General features: G+C 41.3%; 1 protein-coding gene across 1 annotated transcript; it reads right to left on the minus strand.

Moving 5' to 3' along the window:
* Nucleotides 1–124: 124 nt before the first annotated feature.
* LOC120048376 (ubiquitin-conjugating enzyme E2 E2-like) lies at nucleotides 125–25,553 on the minus strand. Its single transcript, XM_038994300.1, has 6 exons — nucleotides 25,468–25,553; nucleotides 23,376–23,560; nucleotides 21,087–21,137; nucleotides 2,320–2,452; nucleotides 863–1,010; nucleotides 125–347 (listed from the first exon to the last, which is right to left on the minus strand). Exons 2-6 carry the CDS (start codon nucleotides 23,552–23,554, stop codon nucleotides 250–252), a joined length of 609 nt encoding a protein of 202 aa, XP_038850228.1. The 5' UTR covers nucleotides 23,555–23,560; nucleotides 25,468–25,553; the 3' UTR covers nucleotides 125–249.
* Nucleotides 25,554–27,010: the final 1,457 nt, after the last annotated feature.

Genomic DNA, 27,010 nt, shown 5'->3' on the forward strand with positions numbered 1-27,010 from the left:
TCAGATATTGGAAAATACAATCCCAATCTACTCTTTGTATAAAAAAAGAAGCTTTCAAGTCAACAAGGAACAAAGGACAGTTCTTTACAAAGAAAAGGTAGATACAAAGTTTGGGGGGGGGGGGGGGGGGGGGGGGAAATTACAGGTATACCATTGCACTTAGTGAGTGTGCTTTGAAAGGCTGGGGAGAGAGGTAGAGAAGTACAGTGGGGGGGAAAGGGTAACAGTGGAAAAGTCAGACAGGAGGATCTATGTGGCGTATCTCTTCGTCCACTGCTTGGCTATTCTGTCATGTTCCGTTCTGTTTGTCAGGTATTGTGTGGCAATGCTCCCCACCAGAGGGTCCGCTGCAATGACAACAAAAAAAGGATGCAGATCAAAGCATGCATTAATGAATAGCATTTCACAGGTGTATGTTTTTTGGGAGTTTAGAGCATATTATTACATTTTATTAAAAGATGAATAAGGGCTTCTTTTTTTTTTAAAGATCATTTAAATTCCATCAACAGGTTCAACAGCAACAGAGCTACTGTCCCTGGGGAAGGGAACGCTGGAACACCACTAGAAGAGCTGCACACAGTTATCAATGTATGAAACATTATCACCATCTCTGTGTGTAGATGTTTCATGCTGAGAGTTTACATTATCTACACACAGAGATGGTGATAATGCTTCATGCTGTGAGTCTACACTATCTACACAGAGATGGTGATAATTCGTCATGCGGTGAGTTTACACTACCGCCATCTGTGTGTGTAGATAGTGTCAACTCAAAAATATCATTTAAAATCAGTCATGAATTACCAACTGAAATGAGAACACTGCAGCTCATGATGTGGACATTGACAAGTCTGGTTCTTACCTGGGTTACAGTCTGTGAGCAGAGAGCAGATGGACAGCAGCACCTTGGAGATGGTGAGGGCGGGACTCCAGTTGTCCTTCAGGATGTCCAGACAGATCACCCCCTGACTGTTGATGTTACAGTGGTAGATCCTCGTCCGAAATGTTACCTGGCGAGTACAGGAAAAGACAGCATTTATAGTTTAGAACCCTGCTTCAGCAGCAATACTGGCAGTGGAATAGTCTAAATTGGACAAAATATAATGTAACAAACAGCAATATGTCATTTCTTTGTTGAGAAGATGGTGACAACCCTTATAACACGGCTGTAGAGTTTTGATATACCATAAAAAATACCCGAATAGGCTTTGATATAGCCAACACTAAACCTTTTCCATGGTGCATTTACCAATATGCAGAAAACCTTTATAATTGTCATGAAATGCCCCAGAAAAAAAACATGCCTATCTCTAATCTCACTATAACCATTACATATTAGTTTGAGAAGAAAACAATCATTCCTATAAGACTTCACAGGGATTCAAATAAGGGGTCAACATTACTTTATTTGCTTAGGTCAAACCTTTGTACAACAAACATCCACACAAACGTCCCTGTTAAGTTTACTACCGTGTTTCTGATTGACCGTGAGTCTGACATCTGTTTAGGCCTGACACCTGACACCGGCCCAGTCCTCCAATCACCAACATCTGGACAGACTGACCCTGACCTTGCAGAGGAAACTTCTAATGAGCCTTGGTATTTTGAACACACCGAGAACAGGACATGATAAATAACCCCACAATGGTGCACTCTCTGCCCCACTAACCCTAACAACCAAATCTTATACTTCCAATCTGTCCAAAAAGCTTGTCAAACTGGAGTTTCAGTTAAGGGCTTGAAAAAGGCTCTGGTAAGAGTCTATAGTATACAGCAAAACTCCAATGGAGCATGTATTGTGCGCTACAGTGACGGAAGGACTGGCTACAGATCACAGTGGGACAAAACACTTGAGCCCTCTGGCTACACTGAGCAGAGCTTGAGCCTGTGGATTTGTTTGAGTCTGCTGTCAAACAGTAGAGCTGGTTCTTACACAGCTCAGAGAATGAAAGAAGGGGGGAGAAAACAGACAAAATGAGAGAGAGAGAGTCAGAACTCAAAATGAAAGCAAGTGAGAGGGAAATTGGGTTCTAAGAAGCACAAAGAGATATCCAAAAGCACATTTCATACACTTGATAATGACATCCACTCAACAACCGAAAATACTCCACAGGGTACATTTCATGAAAAGGCTAATAAAGAATGAATTGAAAATATGGACAGTGAACTGGTAAAGGCTTGAAGGAGCACACCAGATTTCCAGAAAATTGTTAGCTGTTGAAATTACATTAAAGCAAGAGTTTTCCACAGAGGAAGAGAACAACACAATGGCACTAAAGCTATAAAACATTTGTGGTCAGTGTGGCAAGGGGTGCTGACCTTGGGTGGTTTGAAGGGGTAGTCGGGTGTGAAGGCGATGTCGAGGAAAAAGACCCCTCCCTCGTAAACAGAGCCCGGTGGTCCCAGGATGGTTGACCTCCACTCATAGATGTTGTCTCCTTTGGGGCCGGCGCTGAAACAGAAACATGTCAATATGTTTAGCAACTCAGGGCATTGGAATTGACAACCGGCTACTGACAGGGTAGCCTAAAGTATACAAAGTCTGAGTCCAAGTGAGCAAGAGAGTGAGGAGGAAATGCTTGTTTCTGACAAGTTAAAGAAGCAGAGATTGGAGATTCTCAGTCTGCTCTTTTTAGCCTGAGGTTTAGTTCTGTTCAATGATTATCACTCAAGCTATCTAGGTTGTGCTGCCAAAGCAAATCTGAAACATTCTTAAACCCCCCCCCCCCCCCCCCCCCAAAAGTGCAACATTCAATGGCTAATATCATCATCCATCCATTGAAATAAACAGTTGGTCAGTTGGATTGAGGAATCTCATTTCACAAAGAGAGAATTTAAAAAAAACTGTCAATTCATACAATATATACACAAAAACGTAATTGTCTCTTGAAGGTTCTTTATTAGATGAGTAGTTATGTTGAATGGGGTGAGGGTCACATCTGTTGGATAGTCTGGTAATTCATGTAATTTCCATATTATTGTCTCCACCCTCCCCCAACAGAAGACTGTCTGGAACACCGACCAGATCTGAAAGCCCAGGACAATGAGGAATTCCTCAGATTTCATGGCATTTCTGTACATGAACTTTAACATCGACCAAACCCACAGGCGCACCAGAGCACACAAACAACTACACACACACACACACTTAGAGATTGGGAGCAGGATTGCAGCAGCACAGAAAATGCATGACTATCAAAGTCACCAGTAGCTTTGTTCATGTTGACAAGCTCCAATAATCTGTGACTGACATTTCCAAATGGCCATGTCAGAATGAAATGACTAGCAAGTTATGCTTTCTCCGCAACATAATAACCTCAAATAGCACGACTTGAGTATCAAACAAGTGTCTGGCTCAGTGCATGCCCATGAGAATGGATCAGTCTCCACAAATAGAATGAAAGGACTAGACACTTCCTCTTTCCTGTAGTGTCAACACATGCAGATTTCACTCATCTTCTTGTTCGAAGCCTTCTTTAATTAGTTCATTATGATCCATTCTTCCCCAGGGACTTGAATATTTTTCAATAGCTGTTTTGTGCCCATAAGAGCAATGCGAATCTGGACTTATCTTGATGAGGCACAAAGGAAATCTGTTTTATACTGATATGATTTGGAAATTACCTAAGCATAGCATCTGGAGACCATGTTGAGCAATATTCAATATCAGTGCCTTGCAACAGGCCAGATGTGGCCTATTAATAGCTAGCTGTAATGAATCTAAGAAATGTTCTGATGTTGCTTAGGTGGGTGAGGTAACCCTTGCACTGTTCATGGAGACAATCAGTTGCAACCAGACAGGGAGAACTGTTTTTATGTGGGTGGGGGAATAAGTTATTTACTCATCTACACATCCCTGCACCAGAGGTAATCTGCAGAATTAATGGGTCATGTTCATAAGGCCCGAAACGGAAGAAAGCTTAGTAAAATGGGAAGGTTTTATGTGAAATTATCCAATGAGAACTTGTTTTCATTTTCCGTTGAAAATGGTTTTGCTACAGTGTGCCATTTTGAACACCACACTTTGGCTGTAGGCAATTTCCTTTTCAATACTTACGGAAAAATGCTAATTCAATCAAGCGTCTACATTCAACATGATTCAAGGTGAAAAACTCATTGTAGCTTGATGCAATATAAAAAAATATTATACCTCCCACTGTGCCAGATGTGTGATCCTTTTCAAAGCAGCACAGATACAGGGACTCTCATGTCCTTTGAGGCCAATCACTTTCGAGCTCAGATGAGATAGATGAGACGGCATGGCAGAGGATCCACTCTACACCACCTCTGTGTAGATCTGACAACACACGGACCTCTGGGTAAAGGCTAAGTCAATAGTTTAAAGTACATGCCACGACTGGAGGTTGCCCGGCAACCTCCCCCCCCCCACCCCCACCAGCAGCAGGGGTTGTGGTGCTTTGTGACGGCTGCCTGAGCGCTGGCTAGGCATTCAGGACCTGACTGACAGTCTCTCATTAGACCAGTGGAGTGGGAGAGCAGGGGAGCACGGTCGAGGCCACAGCATCGGACCGAGACGGAGAGAGGCTGTCTAGGTTTAGGATATCGACTGAATCAGCATCCTGAATGGCTGAGACGGAAAGGGAGATACTGCTCATCCTTACATCCTGCTTTGGTCATGGGATGAATAGAGATGTTTTATAGCAGATCCTATTCACCAAGCAAGGGGTATGATCATTACTGAGCAACTTTAAAATGCACAATGATTTTAATGCTAGTCAAAGGATTGCAATTTAGGATGCTTAAACATTTATAGGGAAAGAATGTGCCTGCGCAAAATCTTACGTCAAGTCGCTAGGAGACAGACAATGCACCAAAATATCTGTTTTTGTCATGTGGCATAATCTAACCCCAGATAGTAATTTCACTACATCTAGGCATATAGCTGAATACTGGGATTTCGCAACAGTAATAGAGCTTTCCTCGCTCTATGGGAAAACTCTTATCCATTAATGCAGACATATCTAGTTAAGTTCAATACACAGGACATTAAACATGAAATCGCTACGGTTTGCAATAATATCCTGTGTGACTCGATAGTTATAATAAATCTGTTGTACATCGGTAGATTTCTTTGAGTCACTGAGTATTTGGGTCATTTCTTCCAAGAATCTGGGATACATTAGTGTGTGGGTGTCCGTGAGAATCTACCACTAGCCATCCTCTGCGATTACACTCATGTGGGAATGGCTCCGACAGCTGGAGTGCTGCCTCCGCAACAGAATGCAACCAAACAGAATCCCCAAATAAAACCCTTCAGGCCCGATTTACACTGCTTTCAAACTGCTGTGGATTCTCATTAAAAAAAACAATGCCAAGCTAACTGATGAGCATGACATGTTTTAGCTTGGCATTGTTTTTTTTATTTGGATTCGAACAAGATAAGTGAGTTCCACAGCGGCATGGTCAATTCCTTTTTAACATGAATCTCATGTTTTATCCTCTGATCATGCAATATTCTAAATGGAATAATACACTGGTAAATCTTGCATACATATGGAAACTGTCAATTAATGGAAGATGGCTATTCATATGACCGCAGACACCAAACCACTGACAAGATCGTCTACATGATGTTGAACGACGACATGGACAAACCACATACATAATGAACCATGTTCATTTCATGTATGCTCTTACATGCACAGAGGACAAAGAATCTATTCTGAAATATGTCTCATTACTGCCTTAATTTTGCTGGACCCCAGAAAGAGTAGCTGCTGCCAAGGCAGCAGCTAATGGGGATCCATAATAAATACAAATGACACCATTACAATATAAAATATGCTAGGCTGGCTGACACAAAGGAACCCTTAGAAAATGTCATTTTTATGGCGGCCGTGTACTGCAGGCCTTCTCAAAGTATACACCGTTACACACACACACCAAAGTTGTAGTTACTGGAAACTATCAATGTTACAAACTGTGATCCAAAAGTAAAAGGAGACCAGACATAATTTCCATATACAGTATATTGAATAACCTTTCCTTGCAGTGGCTGTGAGAGACTAGTGCACCCTGTGCCCCATTCACCATGGTCTATATTACATGATTCCAGACAATCTAGAAATTGTGCCAACATGCCATAACCTTTATCATATGGTATGGCGATTACAGTAATCTCTGGCAAATCGGTGACCTTCCCTCCCCGGGCTATCTACAGCTCTGGTAATTCTCCCTGACATTAGGGAAGAGGTTGCGTTGACGAGCTGATGCAGACAGGTGATCAGCCTGTCTCATTTATCCTACTCATGATGACAGAGACAAGCCCATGACAGTGTTCTACCGCTGCGTACATCAGTTACAGGGAACATTGCTTGATTGCGTGTGTGTGCGCGACAAAATCCCTCAACTCAGACCATTCTGGGAGGGCCCGTGCCGTTCACTTTCAATATTTATGGAATTTAGTGGGGTGTTTTCTGGCAAGCACTCAGTGTGTGTAGGAGTGTGTCTGTTCAGCAGAATGTCTAAAATGTTCTCTCTATTTCACCTTTGACATCCGCTGTGCAGTCAGAGACAAGAGAGCACAAAAGGTTATGGGAGTGTAATTTATTCCTCATCTTATTAGCTTGTTGACACAACAAGCTAATAACTGCAGAAGACAGACAGAACCAAGCACAGAGACAGAAACTATGCCAGCATTTGTAGCTCAGTTCAAGGTCAAACAAACGGTCAATGGGTACAAAATAATAATTCAAATATGTTGCCAGAAGGCAAAGTAGCAACAACCATATTAAAATGAAAAATGAAAAGGCATTTGGGTACGTGTTCATGTTTTGAGTTGTTAACATACAAGGCCAGGGAACCTTATGGATGTAGAGATTAGAGAACGTACCTTCTTTTACAGTACCAATTGAACATGTGCTTTGTGCAAGCGGCCCAATCCTCCAGAACTACAATTCCATAAAATAATTGAGCAAAAACCGTTTACACCTCAAGCTGTTCAGTATGTTGCTGTATAAAAAGGGTCTCAAAATTGACCTCCACAGCAAAAGGTGTTATATAAAAGAGTAACGGAACCCGTAATTGAATGTGATTCAGTCTTTTTAATGCTGCCATGTGCAAATAGAGCTATTATCTTAATTATTCACCATTCCAGTTAATTTCCCTTTGGCACTTTTCTTTACTAATGGCATAGCCATTCAGTTAAGATCTTCTGTTCCATTGGCGCGGCGGCTGTGGCGGTTATCAGAAAGGGAACTTAATGAAGCAATCTTAATTTCCCCTGACCGTGAAAGCAAAGCCCCGACAACCAATTACCATGTAGCTCAGCAGCAGAGGTGACACCTCCCTCCCCGGCCTTTCGTCTTTATTTGCACAAATGACATGATTTGTTTTTAAATCAAGCCTTTTTATTGTTCATCCTTACTATGAATACTATAATTATTTGCCTGTGATTTATCCTGAAACAAGCATTTATGGCAGAAATGGTTGAATATGTGCACGGTTTCCTCGAGTCCAAGTGAACCACATACCAATATTTACCCCTAACAGACCATTTCGCATGCTGGTTCAATCAATTTAAAAACTACCTTCCATTTGGTATTGATGGGAATGTGTACTTCAGATACTTTCATGACATCAATAGGTAATCAAATATTTTCTATTCCCATTCCTCCATTCTAATTTCTGAAGATGTTTCTGAAAAACAGGGACTTTGGTAGGTAAACATTATCTCCTCTCAGCATTGCTGGTGGGTCCCTGAAGCAAGCTTCTTATGCATTGCAAATGTTTGTCTCAGGAGTCAATAAATAATGTAGAGCATATATCATTATCATAATACACAGGCTTCGCATACATGAATGACTCAAAATGATGAGTCATTAATTATTTATTTAAAAAAAACACAACCCACAGAGTTTGTGTGTACTGAACTATGTCACAACAAACAAAGAAGGCCATACTTGAAGTAGCTACATCAGAAAAGCACCGCTGCTCTCACTCCAAACCCTTAACCATTCAGCCACGCCCAGAGGTTTTTTCAGTACACATACCCCCCCCCCCCCCCCACACAAAGCTTCAGCGCCCAGGGCAGTTGCTTGGCCTTGTGGCCGAGGAAATGGACTCGTTACCAGAAGGTTACTGGCAGAGATGCGTGGTGCGGTGTTATTCGTTGGTGAAGCACGATATGTAGCCTGGTTCCCATCTCTATTCAGCTATTACATTCCACTCCTTCGGCAATTCTATCATTAACGAGCTCGAGGAGATCAAATGATTTGATCTGGATTCGTTAACCCTCACAGCTATCATCCAATCACAGCATTTATGCAAATGAAAACTGATAGCAGAAGGTTGTAATTTACTTCATAAATTTGATTGGAAACATTCTAACATTGGGTATTCTGATGTAATACATTTCATTGTAAACATAAATATTGGGTGTTGGAAGAACAGAGGATTCCCCATTAAATGCATTTTTACCACCAGCCAATGTGATCACATCAGAGAAGCTGAACAACAACACAAACGCAACATGCAACAATTTCAAAGATTTTACTGAGTTACAGTAAGGAAATCAGTAAATATTAATTCATTAATTAGGCCCTAATGTATGGATTTCACATGACTGAGAATACAGATATGCATCTGTTGGTCACAGATACCATAAAAAAAAAAAAAAAAGTAGGGGCGTGGATCAGGAAAACAGTCAGTATCTGGTGTGACCATTATTTCCCATTTCTCCTTCGCATAGACTTGATCAGGCTGTTGATTGTGGCCTGTGGAATGTTGTCCCACTCCCCATCAATGGCTGTGTGAAGTTGCTGGATATTGGCAGTAACTGGAACACGCTGTCATACACGTTGATCCAGAGCATCCCAAACATGCTCAATGGGTGCCATTTCTGGTGGGTATGCAGGCCATGGAAGAACTGGGTCATTTTCAGCTTCCAGGAATTGTGTACAGATCTTTGCAACATGGGGTCATACATTATCATGCTCAAACATGAGGTGACGGCAGCGGATGAATGGCACGACAATGGGCATCAGGATCTCATCACAGTATCTCTATGCATTCAAATTGCAATCGATAAAATGCAATTGTGTTCGTTGTCCATAGCTTATGCCTGTCCATACCATAACCCCACAGCCACCATGGGGCATTCTGTTCACAATGCTGACATCAGCAAATCACTCACCCATACGATGTCTGCCATCTGACCGATACAGTTGAAACCGGGATTCATCCATGAAAAGCACACTTTTCCAACATGCCAGTGGCCAACGAAGGTGAGCATTTGCCCACTGAAGTCGGTTACGACGCCGAACTGCAGTCAGGTCAAGACCCTGTTGAGGACGACGAGCACACAGATGTGCTTCCCGAGGAGGTTTCTGACAGTTAGTGCAGAAATTGTTTGGTTGTGCAACCCCACAGTTTCATCAATGTCCAGGTGATTCGCCTCAGACCATCCAGCAGGTAAAGAAGCTGAATGTGGAGGTCCTGGGCTAGCGTGGTTACACGTGGTCTGCGGTTGTTGTGAGGCAGTTGGACAAACTGCCAAATTCTCAAAAATGACATTGAGGCAACTTATGGTAGAGAAATTAACATTAAATTCTCTAGCAACAGCTCTGGTTGACATTCCTGCAGTCAGCATGCCAATTGCACGCATCTGTGGCGTTGTGTGACAAAACTGCACATTTTAGAGTGGCCTTTTATTGTCTCCAGCACAAGGTGCACCTGTGTAATGATAATTTTGTTTAATCAGCTTCTTGATATGCCACACCTGTCAGGTCAATGGATTATCTTGGCATGGAGAAATGCTCACTAACAGGGATATTAACACATTTGTGCACAGAATTTGGGATAAACATGTTTTTAGTGCGCATGAAACATTCCTGGGATCTTTTATTTCAGCTCATGAAACATGTAACCAACACTTTACATGTTGCGTTTATATTTTTGTGAAGTATATTTTTTAATTACTCAAAATAAGTTACCAAAATACATTTCTACTTCTGGAAAATGCATTGGGCTAGGCTACTGGTTCAAGAGTTATAAGAGACATACAGATAGGATGGAAGAGAGAGGCCAGTGGAGATGCCAACAGAGATGCATGCATCGCGTAAAAATTGAACAGTGAAGACAGAGAAGTTAGAAGTTAATTCACAGGCTGGGGCATTAACAGTGGTGGAAAAAAAGTACCCAATTGTCATACTTGAGTAAAAGTAAAGATACCTTAATAGAAAATTACTCAAGTCACCAAGTAAAACACTACGTGAGTACAAATCTAAAAGTATTTGGTTTCAAATATACTTAAGTATCAAAAATAAAAGTATTCATCATTTTTTATTCCTTATGGGGGGGGGGGGGCGACGACACACTACAACACTCAGACATAATTTACAAACAAAGCATGTGTGTGCAGTGAGTCCGTCAGATCAGAGGCAGTAGTGATGACTAGGGTTGTTCTCTTGAGTGTATGAATTTGACAAATTTTCCTGTCCTGCCAAGCATTCAAAAATGTAACGAGTACTTTTGGGTGTCAGGGAAAATATATGGAGTAAAAATACATTATTTTCTTGAAATAAAAGTAAAAGTTGTCAGAAATGTAAATAGTAAACTAAAGTACAGATACTTAAGTAGTACTTCAAAGTATGTTTTACTTAATTACTTTACACCACTGGGCATTAATCCACCATTTGTATGCTAGTCTACATATTAGGCCTTGCCTATTATAGTGAATTTAGGTGATGTGATGAAACGTTGTTGCCCTTTGCTTAAACATGAATAGAATGGGCTGGTAATTTGGCTGGTAAATTCATGGGTACACTCGCAATGGCTGTCTGTTGTTGTGATGCAATTTCCATAGTAATGTAGAATGTTCATTCAAATGATTAACTGATGATGCTCATGCAATGTATTGTATTTTTGGTTCTCTCAGTTGAGTTAAATCAATAAATCACAGCACATATTGATGGGTACTTGGGATTCAAATGTCAGTCAATTTTGCTGCCGACTAACTGACCCTCATTAAACGGTTACATTTTTTCACAAACAATAAAATGACGTGACCAACAGAAAATATTATCAGAGATCTGTATACAATGACGAGATGCTTATGTTTCCGCCCTAACAATGGTAGTCGACCCAAGGCGGGAAGGCAGGCGACTAGCTTAGGCCCAAAATAAGCCCGTAGCAACGCATTAGGCTTATTTTGGACAGATCTTGGCGAGAGTAAAACCTCTCACTTCGCCTCTTCCTCTCTGATACTATGTAAACATACAAGGACCTGACATTTTTCATTAAGCGCATGGAAACATGCAGCAATAGCAAGCCTAAGGCTATATATAGCCTATTATTGAACATGCAACTCATGTAATGAAGCAGCTAACAAAACATAATTCTCAAACATTTGCCCAACTGCAATTTGCGGAAACAGTTCTAAACTGCGCACTTAATGCGAGCAGTTCCATATGTGACAGAGATGAAAATATCAGTTAAAAACTTAGAAAGAGGGGGAATCTAATAGCAACTACTATGATGGGTTGCTAAAATGACTAGTATTGTGCCTTTGGCTTCTGGACAACGATAGAAAGTTGATATGAAAACCAATAGAACAAGAGATAAATGCTGGTTAATGGCATGAGGAAGTCTATAAAATAATTGCCCCCACGTTTCTATGGCTTGAATTTCGCATGGCTACTTTGAAGCAAGGTAAGACATGCCTCATTTGAAGTAAAGTAAAACGTTCAGGTTTCAAACAATTATACCACCTCAAGCTCACATGCCAAAGTAGTGGGTGACGCTTTGATAGTCAATGGTATGCAGGCTATAGCCTATGCATCCGAATAGCGAATGGGAGGGCTCGCTTTACAAGTTGAGATTGACAAATAAAAACAGCTACTTTATTTTTAAAAAAAATAAAAAATATTTTTACCCCCTTTTCTCCCCAATTTCGTGGTATCAAATTGTTAGTAATTACTAGCTTGTCTCATTGCTACAACTCCCGTACGGGCTCGGGAGAGACGAAGGTCGAAAGCCATGCGTCCTCCGAAACACAACCCAACCAAGCTACCTTGGTTAGCGCGCACTGCGCCCGGCCCGCCACAGGAGTTGCTGGTGCGCGATGAGACAAGGATATCCCTACCGGCCAAACCCTCCTTGGTTTGCGCTGTCTGATAGGTGGTTGGCTATTCCGCTGTTCAAACTAGGCTCTGTATGCTGTGCGCGTGTGATAAACTGCATGACGACTAACGAAAATACACACGCGCCAATTTAAATTCCACAAAATTATGCAAATTCACCTATAGACCAATAAGCATGACGGGTCAAATGTATTTTCCGGCAGCTAACCGACTAACAGTTAACATCCCTAAAGTGTACGATTCCTGCTTTTATTCTATGGGTACACTTGCAATGGCCGCCAGTCCACCCATGCGATCATTGATTTGAATGGGGACGCCTGTTCTATTCATTCTATTTCCATGGCAGCACATGCAGTTCGGAGCTGAGGAAAAAAGAAAATGTGCCCCCTCCAAAAAAACAAATATATACATTTATTTTGTTTTATTACGGAGACCGCGGTCATTTGGCTGGCCAATTACCGGCATCCAAAATTCCATGCCTGTCACAGCCCTTTCGGTATCCTGTATTGCCTCATTAAAAAGTTTGTCCAGCTGATTAAATATTTTAGGCCTAGGCCACATTTCTCTGCCGACATGGCAGAAAAAAAGGTATTTATATACGCTCTCAGCTTATTACTCATCTAACAATGGAACTTAATTTACAAGTTGTCACCACCAGCAATCTCAGTTGATTATGATGAACACATTGTACATTTTTGTCTGTACAATAGAAATAACTGAGATGGTAAGATGGAGCCTAATTCCTCTTGAACGGTCTATTGTTTGTAATTCGTTGAAACCCATTAAGCTTTGAGATGGCATCCCTGACAAAATGGTAATGAAGAGCAACTGTTTACTTTGGAGTTATTTGTTCCTTTGTCAAGATTTTACTGTTTGCTTACTGTGGATTACCATCCTGTCAGTCTCAATGTCCTAAATGGCTTCTGTGAACCAATTGTGTAATGGCTAGACTTCACTATAGAGTGATGTGTCACACTTGGTTTCCCCTAGAACACATTAATAACATTTGGGATAAATGTTTGTGGGAAGTGCTGCACAAATGAGGACATTGAGAATCCAAATGATACGCATGAATCAAAACAGGCTGTGTTAGCTTTCAAACAAGTGCCTTGGTGGAGGGCAATAAGGATACATTAACGTGAGATGATGTCTGAGGTCTGGAACAGAGCATGTTACCTTCAGTCACAAAACAAAACGACCCCACTTCATTAGAACATGCCTAGTTCAACAGATGCTACACTATTGTCAATAGCAGATGAGGTGAAACATTTGAAATCATGTACAGGTGTAGGATCTCAGCTTGACCTATATTGTCACAGCAAAATAATCCTGCCGCAAAAGGATTTTAACGTTTAGTCCATAATGTTGCTTGATGAGTGGTTAGGCTATTAGCTGGCCAAAAGTAGCTACATGAAAAGTGCAATACTGTTAATATAACCATGAGTTTGTTTATGTAAATCAATTCTCAGCAACAATTGTCCCTCTGACAGAGCTCCAGAGTTCCTCTGTGGAGATAGAACCTTCCAGAAGGACAACCATCTCTGCAGCACTCCACCAATCAAGCCCATATGGTGGAGTGGCCAGACGGATGCCACTCCTCAGTAAAAGGCAGATAACAGCCCGATTTGGAGTTTGCCAAAAGGCACCTAAAATACCCTCTCAGACCATGAGAAACAAGATTCTCTGGTTTGAAGAAACCAAGATTGAACTCTTGGCCTGAATGCCAAGCGTCACGTCTGGAGGAAACCTGGCACCATCCCTACAGTGAAGCTTGCTGGTGGCAGCAGCATCATGCCGTGGGGATGTTTTTCAGCGGCAGGGACTGGGAGACTAGTCAAGCGAGGGAAAGATGAACGGAGCTAAGTACAGAGTGATCCTTGATGAAAACCTGCACATTTACTCAGTACATTGTTGAAGCACCTTTGGCAGCGATTATTTATATTATACACACATACATTTGCAAAACAAAAAAAACTTTTGCTTTGTCATTATAGGATATTGTGTGTAAATTGATGAGGGAAAAACGGTTTAGTCAATAGCACACAGATAGCGATGTTGGCTAGAGCGCACCTCTAGAGAAAACCAGAGACAAGATAGTAATTACTAGCGATTGGATACCACGAAAATTGGGGAGAAAAGGGGATAACATTTATTTTAAAATAAAAAAATAAAAAAAATTATGTGCACTACGTCATTATGCACAGCCTTTTATCTGCAACAAGTCAATTTGATGGAAACTAATCTCTGGTGGGAAAATGAACATATTGCTTTTATGATTTTCTTTTGAATATTTGCATGAAAACCCAGCTATTGTCCCAATACTTTTGGAGCTCACTGTAGATATCAATCTAGAACAGGATTATTTATGTTGGATGCAATTTGAATGGAATTGGTAGAGAGAGATACTGCTCACATGCACACTGATTTAAAGCAACGATAGGCTGTTTATCTTTACAATAAAAAAAATAAGGTGACCCCCAAAAGCCAGATGGAGATGTGTAAATTAGACAATCAGATATTAGTTCTAATATTCACTGTAGAACAGGCTATGCTGCAGCAAAAAAAAAAGTTTCAAGTGCCAAAGAACTGCACTCTGTATGAGACGCATGGTCTGTCTCTACCCTGAGCATTGACGATTGATCATGCAGATAGCAGAACAGAGAAAGCTGTAGAGAATACAGATTTAGACATTGCATATCATTTAAAGGAGCTGCATATGGTGTCTGCATTGGCCGTGCAGCATTTAGGGTGATAAGTCCTATGCAGAAGTCAGGGCATTCATACTTCTTGCGCTTCGCGGAGCTGCGCAGAGTTGTTGTGAAGGAAGTTGTCAAGGAAGTGAATTTGTGTTATTACAGGACCTCCCGCCAACCAACCATGTCAATGCAGAGCTATACGGAGCGCTCCGCATTGTTACAACATTTGGCTGGCGCACAGCGATGCAGTAAGGAGCTCAATGGCCTCTGGCATGCCTCCGGAGGCTCCGCAATTGCGTCACACCATCCATATGGCGTCTCCGACCACATTTTCGGATCAAGCATAAATTTGCTTTTAGGCCGTGGCTACGGATACTGAGTTTTCGCCCATGCCCCGCTCCAGCAAACCCTCTTTCTCAAAGCTAAGGAGCCTGATCATGTTTTGCGCATGTGTTATTTTACACAAACATTCGTTTTTCTAACGTAGCTGCTCACACTACCCCTCCCTTCATGTTTTGCTCTTTACTCACCCTCTTCTTAGCCATGATGATGTAGCCCATCTCTACCTCATATTTCTGAACAGTTGAAATAAAAACCCTGCAGCGATTTGAACAAACATTCGAAAACATATATGATGAAGGCTATAAACTTCTCTGTCTGTCGGAACGGATATTGCAGTTGCACAAGCAGGAAGCAGTCCCTACACTTTGGGAAAAAACAATCAACGTTGTGTGTGGTGATGGCTAATCTTTAACTGCTGCCATATTGTAGTTCCTGTCTGCCTCCTGGTGAGCCTAGCATTGTTTCCACTGCAGTCATTAAGCTGTGGCGCTGAGCCCACGGCAAAAACATATGGAACATGAAAAAAGGTGCACTTTGAAGATGATAGAACAGTCCTCTGCAAACAAAAAAAGTAATGAATAAAAAAATTCAGACAACCCCATAGTAGAATGGTTTCTATTTACCTAGTCGGCTTGTTGTGTGTTCTATGCAAGATAAATATTCCTCTCGAGGCACATTCAAATTATGGGGAAACATGCATTTTGACAAGCAGTCAATGCATAACAATTCTTGCAATAGCTGGGAAAACAGCAGCTTTAATGGCATTTGTTAAAAAGAGGGGGATCCCAGCTTTCCATTCCTACTTTTATTTATTTCCTACTTTTATTCTAAATATGCGCGAACTGCACCATTTAAAAAGTTCAGCACATGAACACCCAGCACAGAAACTACGTAGGAAGCGGAATGGCTATGTAAAAAAAAAATCTTGCACATGGGCAGAAATATCTGTATTTTTAGCCTGAGCAAATTGGGATACAGAAACTCTGTATCCATAGCCACTCTGTATAATTTAACAGATCCATTTCACGTCATGCTGTTCATTCATTATAATTTACCAGTTTCTCGCAGTTATTTATCCCGGAAAATGGGAATGGGTTTGGACGGGAAATCCTGATAACTTGGTTCCCGTTATTAAACCCTAATCTGTAAACATACAGTATTTTGCGCCACTGGGAAACAACCATTATCAGAAGGTCATGGACAGGTTGATATATTATTTAGACAATAGAAGATTTATTAGGTTCATTATCTCTGTGATTGTACAACTTGGAATGCATGAAAAACAAATGTCATAAACCATCAACGATCTACACAAATTAGTTTTCAAATAAATGTTCTGTTCCAGAGTCTCTCATACGAATCTTGGATATATGCGCTGAAATTTTTGAACGTTCAGCCGCAAATGACAATGATCAAGTATATTTCACAGAGGCGACTGTGGCGCACATCCCCTCCCCCTCATGAATATTGATAACGTCTACTAGGCCACAGCGGGGAAGTTAAGTCCCCTGGTAAAGCCTGTGAAAAATGGCTCTGAGTTTGTCCCTCCCACAGAACCCCAGAGGGTCACAACGCAACACTAATAAGCAGCAGTCACTCAGTCACAGTAGTGGAGATGATCCCATCGTTTAAAGGGGGATGGAGATCAGTGTGGGTATTATTGGTTATTTGCCTCATGGCTCAGAGAATGCATGTCGACAACAAGTATAGCAACAAGCAACCAGTCAACAACACACAATGTCATGTTATAAATCCTGCTGATTGCGGACACTTCCTATTGGGCCTGTCTGCCTGACATCATCAAAAAGTGACACGGTTTGGTTTAGGCATCTAAGGGCATTACATCATGCCATTTGGATTCAGATGCCAGCAGAGGCTATGTGTGCTGAAGACTGACAGTGTAAATCAACCAAATTAGAGTGCATCTGGCCTCAAGAGAGACGTGTCCAGTGCTACAGTAGGCTATACGTCAATGGCAACATTCAGTCAGAATAAATGCTATTCTGTTCCAGACCCTTTTCATTGTTTCATGACATTGCTTGTACAGCAATACTTGAAATATCTGATAGTTAGCAAAATCACAATGCCCAAAGCCTATTTGGTTTCACATCACCACCCTGGACGGTTCTGACCTAGAATATGTGGACAACTATAAATACCTAGGTGCCTGGCTAGACTGTAAACTCTCCTTCCAGACTCATATTCAACATCTCCAATCCAAAATCAAATCGGCTTTCTATTTCCCAACAAAGCCTCCTTCACTCACGCCGCCAAACTTACCCTAGTAAAACTGACTATCCTACCGATCCTCGACTTCGGTGATGTCATCTACAAAATAGCTTCCAATACTCTACTCAGCAAACCGGATGCAGTCTATCACAGTGCCATCCGTTTTGTTACCAAATCACCTTATACCCCCCACCACTGCGACCTGTATGCTCTAGTCGGCTGGCCCTCGCTACATATTCGTCGCCAGACCCACTGGCTCCAGGTCATCTATAAGTCTATGCTAGGTAAAGCTCCGCCTTATCTCAGTTCACTGGTCACGATAACAACACCCACCCGTAGCACACGTTCCAGCAGGTATATCTCACTGATCATCCCCAAAGCCAACACCTCATTTGGCCGTCTTTCCTTCCAGTTCTCTGCTGCCAGTGACTGGAACGAATTGCAGCTGAAGCTGGAGACTTATATTTCCCTCACCAACTTTAAACATCAGCTATCTGAGCAGCTAACCGATCGCTGCAGCTGTACATAGTCCATCTGTAAATAGCCCACCCAATCTACCCATCTCATCCCCATACTGTTTTTATTTACTTTTCTGCTCTTTTGCACACCAGTATCTCTACTTGCACATCATTATCTGCTCATTTATCAATCCAGTGTTAATCTGCTAAATTGTAATTCTTCGCTACTATGGCCTATTTATTGCCTACCTCCTCATGCCTTTTGCACACACTGTATATAGACTTTCTTTTTTTCTACTGTATCATTGACTTGTTTATTGTGTTATTGGCTTGTTTATTGTTTATTCAATGTGTAACTCTGTGTTGTTGTCTGTGTCACACTGCTTTGCTTTATCTTGGCCAGGTTGCAGTTGTAAATGAGAACTTGTTCTCAACTAGCCTACCTGGTTAAATAAAACATATAAAAAAATGTTTTTAACTTGTTTGATGAGTGACAATGACAAGGTGAGAGAGCTGTCACAATAATGATAGTCAACTTGAGCTGGGAATGACATCTTACTGCCCTTGTGTTCACATGGTGTAAAAACACCAAAAACAGGCTCCAAACCGCTTGGAACAAATGCAATTTCGAACAAATATTTAGTTACAGTGCTGATGAAAGACAATGTCATATCATGGATGCTTAGGACTGTTATAAAGCAGAGTACTAGAAAGTGATTAGACAGTAGCCAACGACACATCAACCATTACTTTCAACCTTCCACGATCACCTCATGATGCAATTTGCAGGCCATCTCCAGAGATGTTTTAGAGACTCTCCCCATCTTAAACAAAAGGGATGTCTGACTACAGGCCTCTCAGTGGGGTGAGCGACGAGAGGAAATAAATCTGCCGGCCCCGGCTCTGTGTGTAATGTGCCGAGCGAGGTGATCTTTTCAACACAAAACACACTGTCTTCTGAAGGGGCCAATAGACAGTGGCACCACTTGCAGTGTGAAATAAAATGAATAACCTTTGAGACTAACTTGGTCGGTAGTGAGCGATGCGTAAGGCATAAATGATGACATTTACTTTGTCAAGCCTCTTTTTCATGCAAAGCAAATTGTTCTTTTTAGCTCTTATCGACGTTCACTTAAAAAAAGGGTGTGTGGGAGTGATCTACTAAGCTTAAATATGGAATCATTTTAAGATGGTCATACCATGGATCATTTAGCTATTTGATTTAGAATTTTAGGAACCCTTTAGGCACCAAAAATAACTCAATTATTTGATAATATATTGAATTTGGCCTTAACTACCATAAACCATAAATGCACTGTATAACACATTCATAAATGGCAAAAAAATACAGTAAATAAAAAATCATACGGAATAAGGTTCAAGTGTCTGTCCTATATCTAGGAGATAAGAAAGCTCAGGAAATACTTTAGTTTTGGACACATATTTAAACCCTTATTTTTGTTGGCACAAAACTACCTCCATTCATTTGTATGGGTTACCTTCAGACAAGTCTCATGATAGAACCAAACCTTCGTAGAACAAAACCGCTTCCATGAGAAGACCGATTTTCGGGATGCCTCATGGTCTGACAAAACGCTATAGCTCGGCCACCTTCTACCGCAGATGCGGAAGACCGATATAGGCAGATGCGGATTGAGACGCAGCCCATGTAAAAACAAAACATATCTACCTTAAAGTGACCGATTTTTGTATTTTGTTACTTATATTGACGCACGGGTGCATCAATAGACTCTTAAGGATTATTGAAATGGTCTGTTATACATATTCTATAACCCTAATCAGACCATTATAACAGTGGAAGAACATTTTAATTGGGATGTGTTATAAAAGCCATTTTATTTTAGTTGTTATTGGGGCCGGGACGATACCAGTATCGCGATACTTATTAGTATCGAGGCAAGGAAACAAAACACAAATGGGATTTAACTTCTTTAGGAAAACAGCCCTGATGTTGAAAACAAACATGATGTTGTCATTTAGTCACATGTATTTACTTTCAAGCTATAGCACATAATATTTTACATACAGCAGGTTTTTAAAAAAGGACAAAAGAGTCTGGTCTGCTTAGTTTTTTCATTTTTGTGTACAGAAAAACATATTGCTATACTGGTATCGTCCCGGCCATAGTTGTTATGGGATTAGCATGAATATGCAGCCCCGGGATACAGAGAGGATAATCTTTAAAACGCCTAATTGTTTTGTGATCGTGATTATTTTACTTTAAAATTATGCCGCCTTTAATCACTCTGCTTGTGTAGCCTCAAGCAAAATCATTTCCAACGTGACAACCTCATTTTTCAGAGTCCATTTTAACAGATTATTTGAAGTCCTTGAGTAAAGAGCCAATACTCAATATCGCATTTACCCTTCAGTAACTACATTTTGAATTAGAATGAAAAGGTTACCTATATATATATTCACCATTTCAGCAAGGGTGTTACATGAAACTCAGTTAAAGTGATTAGTTCACAGCACCACACACACAACTGTCTGTTTAGCACTGGATGAGTCAGTCAGGGCCATCTCTCTTAGTTGCTTTATCAGGTGCATATAAAATGAACACAACCAATCTAAAATGGCCAAAAAGCAGCAGTTGCCTTGTGCCTGGCCACCATTTTCTCCGATAATTTGCATTTGAATGCTGAGACTGAGGTAATTACCGTGATGTTATAAACAGGGGAGGATAATCAATGACAACGTCACTTTGTGTTCTTTAAGTTAATAAGGCCTCTGCACAACATCCCCCAGGGATGCCTTTTGTCATTCAGCGGCTGATGCACGTGGTCGATCTGCCACTCGCTAGCTGGCCACCATATCTCTCCCTTTAAGGACAGGCAGCAGAACACAATAACCATTGTCTGTTTGTGACAATCAAAACGTTTTAAAATCACATGTTCTCTTTTCCCTTTTTAGATGGGCTTTAAACTGAAATCATATGATCTAAAATGGTACGTTTCCTATACGGTTAGATAAGTAGGCCTACATCTTGTGTTAGGTAAAATAGAACAAACTATAAAAATATTGTGAAAAGTGCTAGCGTAAATCACTCTTACGTGTATGATAAACATCTTTAACACTGTAATACCTGACCGCATATGTAAAACCAGAAAGACTGAAGTCCATCCTTCATTCTTAGAACCAAGAATCCTTGTATATATACAGTATATCCGGAAACCCAAGGCCATAACATTAGCACGGTGTATAAACATAAATGCTGGTAGAGAGCAATCTATCCTTACCTGCAGTTTGGAGGTGGGTCGAGTGTAATTTCTGCAAGTTCTTTCTGAATCCTGAAAAACAATAATACTCTGTTTTAATCTTTGTGGCAATGAATCTCTCTAATCACATAACGGAAAAAGCTCCCAGAATGCATTTGACCCCAATGTGATAATAAATGCACAAATATCATGTTGTTAATAAATCCATAGAACATGATGATACAGGTAGACCAGACCACAAATTGCAGTCATATGAGTTAACATATAAAAATCTCAATTTACCAAATGCCAAGGCAATCCATTGTAGGCTTATTATGTCTAGGGTTGGGCCGATATATGATTAAATCGAATATCGTGATATTTGACATTGGCGATATATTGTGACGTGCAAGACTAGAAAACTGTGCAGTTGTATCAGTTTGGCTGTATTAATGTGTTTAAAATGTCTAAATAAATTAAGCCCCCCCCCCCCCCCCAAAAAAAAATGCTAAGATTATTTAATGAGAATGCCACTATATTGTAAATAAGCACAAACATTATACAGTCTGGAATGATTTAGTAATTAACGGCGCAAAAGTATTTTATCAGATATCACAATATTTAGATTAGAATATCGTAGAAGGGGTCTCCCCAAACATCACCCAACTCTAATGGTGTCACACAGTGCCATACTGTTGTTAAACTGTCTTTTCCACGAGGAAGCAGCATAAGGCACATTACAAACGTGATGAGGCAACCTCTGTTTAAAAGAATTGCAGAGCCTGAAAGGTTCAAACCTGAAATGATTTATCAGCGTGTGTGTGTGTTATTACAATAGGCCTGTACAAATGTCAACATCTTTCACTTACTCTTTCAAATTCAACCATGCAGCAGTCACCTGAGGAGGGAAGGGTTAATAACATCATATAAACATCTTCGTATAAAAAGGATGACAAATCACGATGACATGTAATGATTCACACACACACACAACAGTGCAATTTAACCCATCAGTCATAATGTTGTGTCACATCCATCTGTGTTGAACCAGGCATGGGGGAAAAACGCCATGGAAACACATTATACCATCACTGACATAACTGCACCCCCTTTAATCAACAGAGACCTGTGCTATCCAGTGTTATGGTCGTAATACTAAAACCCTGGGTTTGAGCACAGTGGACTGTCTTATAAGTGTGCTACACATCAGGAAGATGTTCCAAATATCAGGGGTAGTTATAAAAAGCGCTGTAGTCTCAGCCAATCCCTGGCTCGGCTGGTTGCATAATTCTATCATCACCTCGCATCAATCTGTGTTTCCACTGGCAAGGCTAGGTGGGCGGCAGCGGGAATGCTGTTTGTAACAACACTAACCACACAGATATGTGTGATGAATGAAAGTATGGTCATCATCGTTACGACTCATGCCACCTGACCTTGCTAAGGAAAGCGCTATGAAAATGCTATAACCAAGGATAACCAGGCCAAGTCCAGTGTTTCCTGGTCAACTCTTATCACATGGCCAGGAAAGACTCAGGGGCATAGTCATCATAGTAATCTGCCTGTCAGATGAATGACGGGCATTACAGTGTCATGATGCGATAGATGCAACAAGGTGACCTTTCATTACATATGTTGTATGAATTAAATCTAATGGATATATTAATAGCATGAGTGTGACTAGAATACTAATGTCCATTGGACCGGTTAGCGTTATATACAATGAGCCTACAAAACATTAGGAACACCTGCTCTGTCCATGACAGACTGACCAGGTAAATCCAGGTGAAAGCTATGATCCCTTATTGATATCACTTGTTAAATCCACTTCAATCAGCATAGATGAAGGGGAGGAGACCGGTTAAAGAAAGATTTTTAAGCCTTGAGACAATTGAGACGTGGATTGTGTACATGTACCATTCAGACAGTGAATGGGCAAGACAAAAGATTTTAAGTGCCTTCGAACGGGGTATGGTAGTAGGTGCCAGGCACACCGGTTTGAGTGTATCAAGAAATGCAATGCTTCTGGGTTTTTCACACTCAACAGTTTCCTAGGTGTATCAAGAATGGTCCACCACCCAACTTGACACAACTGTGGGAAGCACTGGTGTCAACATGGGCCCGCATCCCTGTGGAATGCTTTTGACACCTTGTACAGTCCATGCCCTGCCGAATTGAGGCTGTTCTGGGGGCAAAAGGGGGTGCAACTCATATTAGGAAGGTGTTCCTAATGTTTTGTACACTCAGTGTAACTCACCAGCCTGAGGATAGGAAGGTGCTCAAACCTGCCCCACTTAAATACATCTAAACTGAGCCAGATTCAAGGTTTACCTCTTGGCACTGGTTGAGAGTTTGGCAGCTGTTTTACTGGAGATCTTGGTCTCCTTCTTTTTGGGCTGTGCTTGTTCCCGCTCCTGTTCTGGGGGTACTGATGATTCTCTTTGTTCGATATCCGAGCTCCCCCCACTGGTGCTGGGGCTGTCGTCCGGTCTCTGCACCTCACTGGACATCCTGGCCTTGGGAAACAGACACCAAACAGCACAGCTTTATCTTTCATTATGTTTTCTATACAAAATAAATGAGTGGTGTAATGGTATGTTAGCCTTCCCAGGCCTTTTCAAAAAAAATACTTTGGGGGGGGACTGCCGGGGTTCCAAGGTTGCACAGTCTATCATGTTACTAGTCATTGTGGTGTTTTGCAGGTTAAGATTAAGATGCCATTGCCTGCCATTGTGCCCTTGAGCAAGGCACTTTGGTCAATTGACTGTATTGGTCAATTGCACACAAGGTCCAAACAAAATTTGATTTCCGCTTTTAACCCCTCCGAAAGACACACATACAGGTTTTTGGGGGGAGAGGTGCGTGGGGCTGCCACACTGGGCACCCGGGGAACTGTTGTTATGGGGGGGTTAAGTGCCTTGCTCAAGGATACAACAGCAGGCAATGGCATCTAGGATTTGATTTGATACCAGCAACACTCCGGTTGCCAGCTCACTTCCCGCCGGACCCCAGATACAAACTGTCAACCCTCCAGTTGCTGGCTCATCTCTCTAACCACACAACAGCAGCTACCTGCCTCCATTGTGTGGTTGAGTAGAACAGAATACTTGATTGTCCTAGCAGGCAGATGTTATTTTCACAACAGGGTAATTATGTAAGTCTGTTTCACTTTGCTGATTAAAGAAGGCAAGGTGGTGAAGCTATTTGCGGTTCGTCAATATTTTGACAAACTCCTAAGATCTCAAACTCATTCATGAAGATCCAATATTACTGTGTTAATCAAACCACCTACACATTTTTGGAGTATGAAAGAACAATGCTTTCAAGATGTCTTGACTTGAAAAGTCAAGTGTCACCGGCCTACTGACAATATAGTCTTATGTAAAACAATTAATTCAATATCACCACATGAATCTTTTCAGTAGTTGACCACATCGATTGATGGAACATAGATCGAAAGAGACACTAGCCGATAAAAATCAACTAATCAGGGAGTTGAGTTCAGTAGGCTAAAGAGACACTAGAACAGTAGGCCTGTGCCTCTACAAAGGGCATCAGATGACTGAGATGTCGCCTTAGGCTTTGATGACAATAATGTGAGGTAATTTTTTACCTATCACGGTCAGTGATATCAGTTTATATTGTTTCGAATAAAAGCCTGGGGAATAGGATTTACCGTTACGGTGAAAGATGCAACCGGTTAGTAGTGCTTAACCACTATCTTTCCCGGGGGTGTTATGATAAGGACATCAACGCTATGTGTATCCACTCGCCAGACATGTATCAACTTGCAAAACAGGTGTGAGCTGGCAACGTTGGGGAAATTATACCAATTCTGAAAATTGATACAGTTACATTTATCAAAGATGACGCGCATGTTGACTCTATGGGCCTCAATAAATAGGACACAACAATGTATCACTTTCTTCTGTCGTTGTTTCGGACCCAGCTGAGCAATTGGTCAACATAATTTGAAAGCCTCCCCCTGTCCACTGAAAAAAAATAAACAAATAGCATGTGCCCGCGACACAAATAGGGCTGTCAAAAAAACAATGCATAACAAACATCAATAACACTGCAGGGAAAAAGTAGCACCCGCTGTGCCATGTCCTGCCATGGGGATTTTAAATGAAGAGGCCTGAGCGTTTAAAACTCGGCAAAATATGCAGAGAACATCACGTTTTAGAGATTCTTCGACAAGGCATCAAGGGCTCGTCAAGGCCAGTCGACGCGAGGGCCAAATGAACGGCTTGGAAATGTGTGAATCCAACGTTTCTCAAGTGTCCACAATAAGCGTTGAGCTGCTCAGGCACAAAGGGAGGCACGTCCCACACACCCTTATCGGAAAATGCCACTTTCACGGGACATTTACTTAGTTTCTGTACACATACCATGGACAGTTACATGCGTGCAAAAATATTACCTGGCAGCTGACCGTCGATGCTGTATTTAGAATTCAAATCCCAGGTGAAAAGTATATCCACACACACCGCAGTCTGCTCGCACTCGTGTCCTTGCTATTTAACTGAAGGTAGCAACTGAAAAGCGATTACAGAAAACTGAAGAAGCCGGACCGCCTCCACGCGCGCTCTCATATTGCGCGCGCGGCTCGTGCACGTATGATGGTCCCAGTCGCCCGAGATGAAACAAATCTGTATGCTTTATCACAAAACAGTTGTAATATTCAAACAGCAAAGATAGAATCAAACTAGTCAAACTACTCAATGTTGGATGTCGGATATCTGAAAATGATGGACCCTGCAGGTCGCATGAGCAAGGTAGGCTATGACAACGTGAGTGTACATCAGGAAACTCAACAAGGCATGGCATAACACCCTGGGCTGGGTTTCCCAAAAGCATCTTAGCACTAAGATCATCTTAATTATATTGAAACTAAATGGACGAAAGATGATCTTAGTGCTATGATGCTTTTGGGAAACCCAGACTTGGTCCACGCATAGTTGTCCATGGGCAACATAGCTTTAGTGTAATGGGGATGAATTGTGTATGTGTATATCAGTGGAGGCTCCTCAGAGGAGGAAGGGAAGGACCATCCTCCTCATTGAATTTCAAAATGAATAAATAGTAAAACTATACTAAATATATTCACATCACCAAATAATTTATTAAAACACACTGTTTTGCAATGAAGGTCAACAGTAGCTTCAGCAGCACTGTAGGGTAGCACCATGGTGTAGGCGGAGGACAGCAAGTTTCCATCCTCCTCTGGGTACATTGACTTCAATACAAAACCTAGGAGGCTCATGGTTCTCACCCCCTTCCATAGATCTACATAGTAATTATGACAACTTCCGGAGTACGTCCTCAAACCTGTCAGAGCTTTTACAGCATGAACTGACATGTTGTCCACTTAATCAAAGGATCAGAGAGTGAATCTAGTAGTGAAAGCATAAGCTACAGCTAGCTAGCACTGCAGTGCAAAAAATGTGCTGAGTAGTTGACTCAAAGAGAGAAATTACAATAGTTGAACAGTTTTGAACAAATTAATTTCTTCCAATATTAAGGAGAAGTAAGAGAGAGAGTGAGCGAGAGAGAGAGAGTGAGCTAACTATATTTTGTAGTATATCACTTTCACTTACTTAGCTAGTGTAGAATGCAGCTAGTTAGTTTAGCCTACTCAAACAGAAAGTGATCCTATTTAGCTATGGCTATCCAACATTGGAACTCTTCCAAGTCAAGGTAAGCTTTTGTTTTTATAAATGTATTGCCGCCTGGGTAACTGCTAAACTGCTTGCTGCTGACTGTACACTGTACTGCATGATTGTAGCTGGTTTACTAACACAATTTAAATTCAATGTGTCTAGTGTATGCCTGAATCACTTAATTGAATATATCTATTGTTCCCTGGACAGCAGATAGATGGCAGTATAGCGCAGCTGTTGAACAGAAAGGCTGAAATAGAACATTTACCAACATAGAATGCAACTGCTCAGCTACAGCGAGCT

The sequence above is a fragment of the Salvelinus namaycush genome, chromosome 5, assembly GCF_016432855.1.
Source record: "Salvelinus namaycush isolate Seneca chromosome 5, SaNama_1.0, whole genome shotgun sequence".
In the NCBI taxonomy this organism is placed as follows: domain Eukaryota; kingdom Metazoa; phylum Chordata; class Actinopteri; order Salmoniformes; family Salmonidae; genus Salvelinus; species Salvelinus namaycush.

Bases quoted from the DNA above. Each gene is read 5' to 3' on its own strand.
- LOC120048376 (XM_038994300.1), bottom strand. From the start codon at position 23,554: ATGTCCAGTGAGGTGCAGAGACCGGACGACAGCCCCAGCACCAGTGGG. The intron at 21,138-23,375 runs GTAAACCTTGAA...ATTGTTTTTCAG, and splicing joins CTCTCAACCAGTGCCAAGAG to GATTCAGAAAGAACTTGCAG. The intron at 2,453-21,086 runs GTAAGGATAGAT...TTTCTGTTTCAG, and splicing joins GACCCACCTCCAAACTGCAG to CGCCGGCCCCAAAGGAGACA.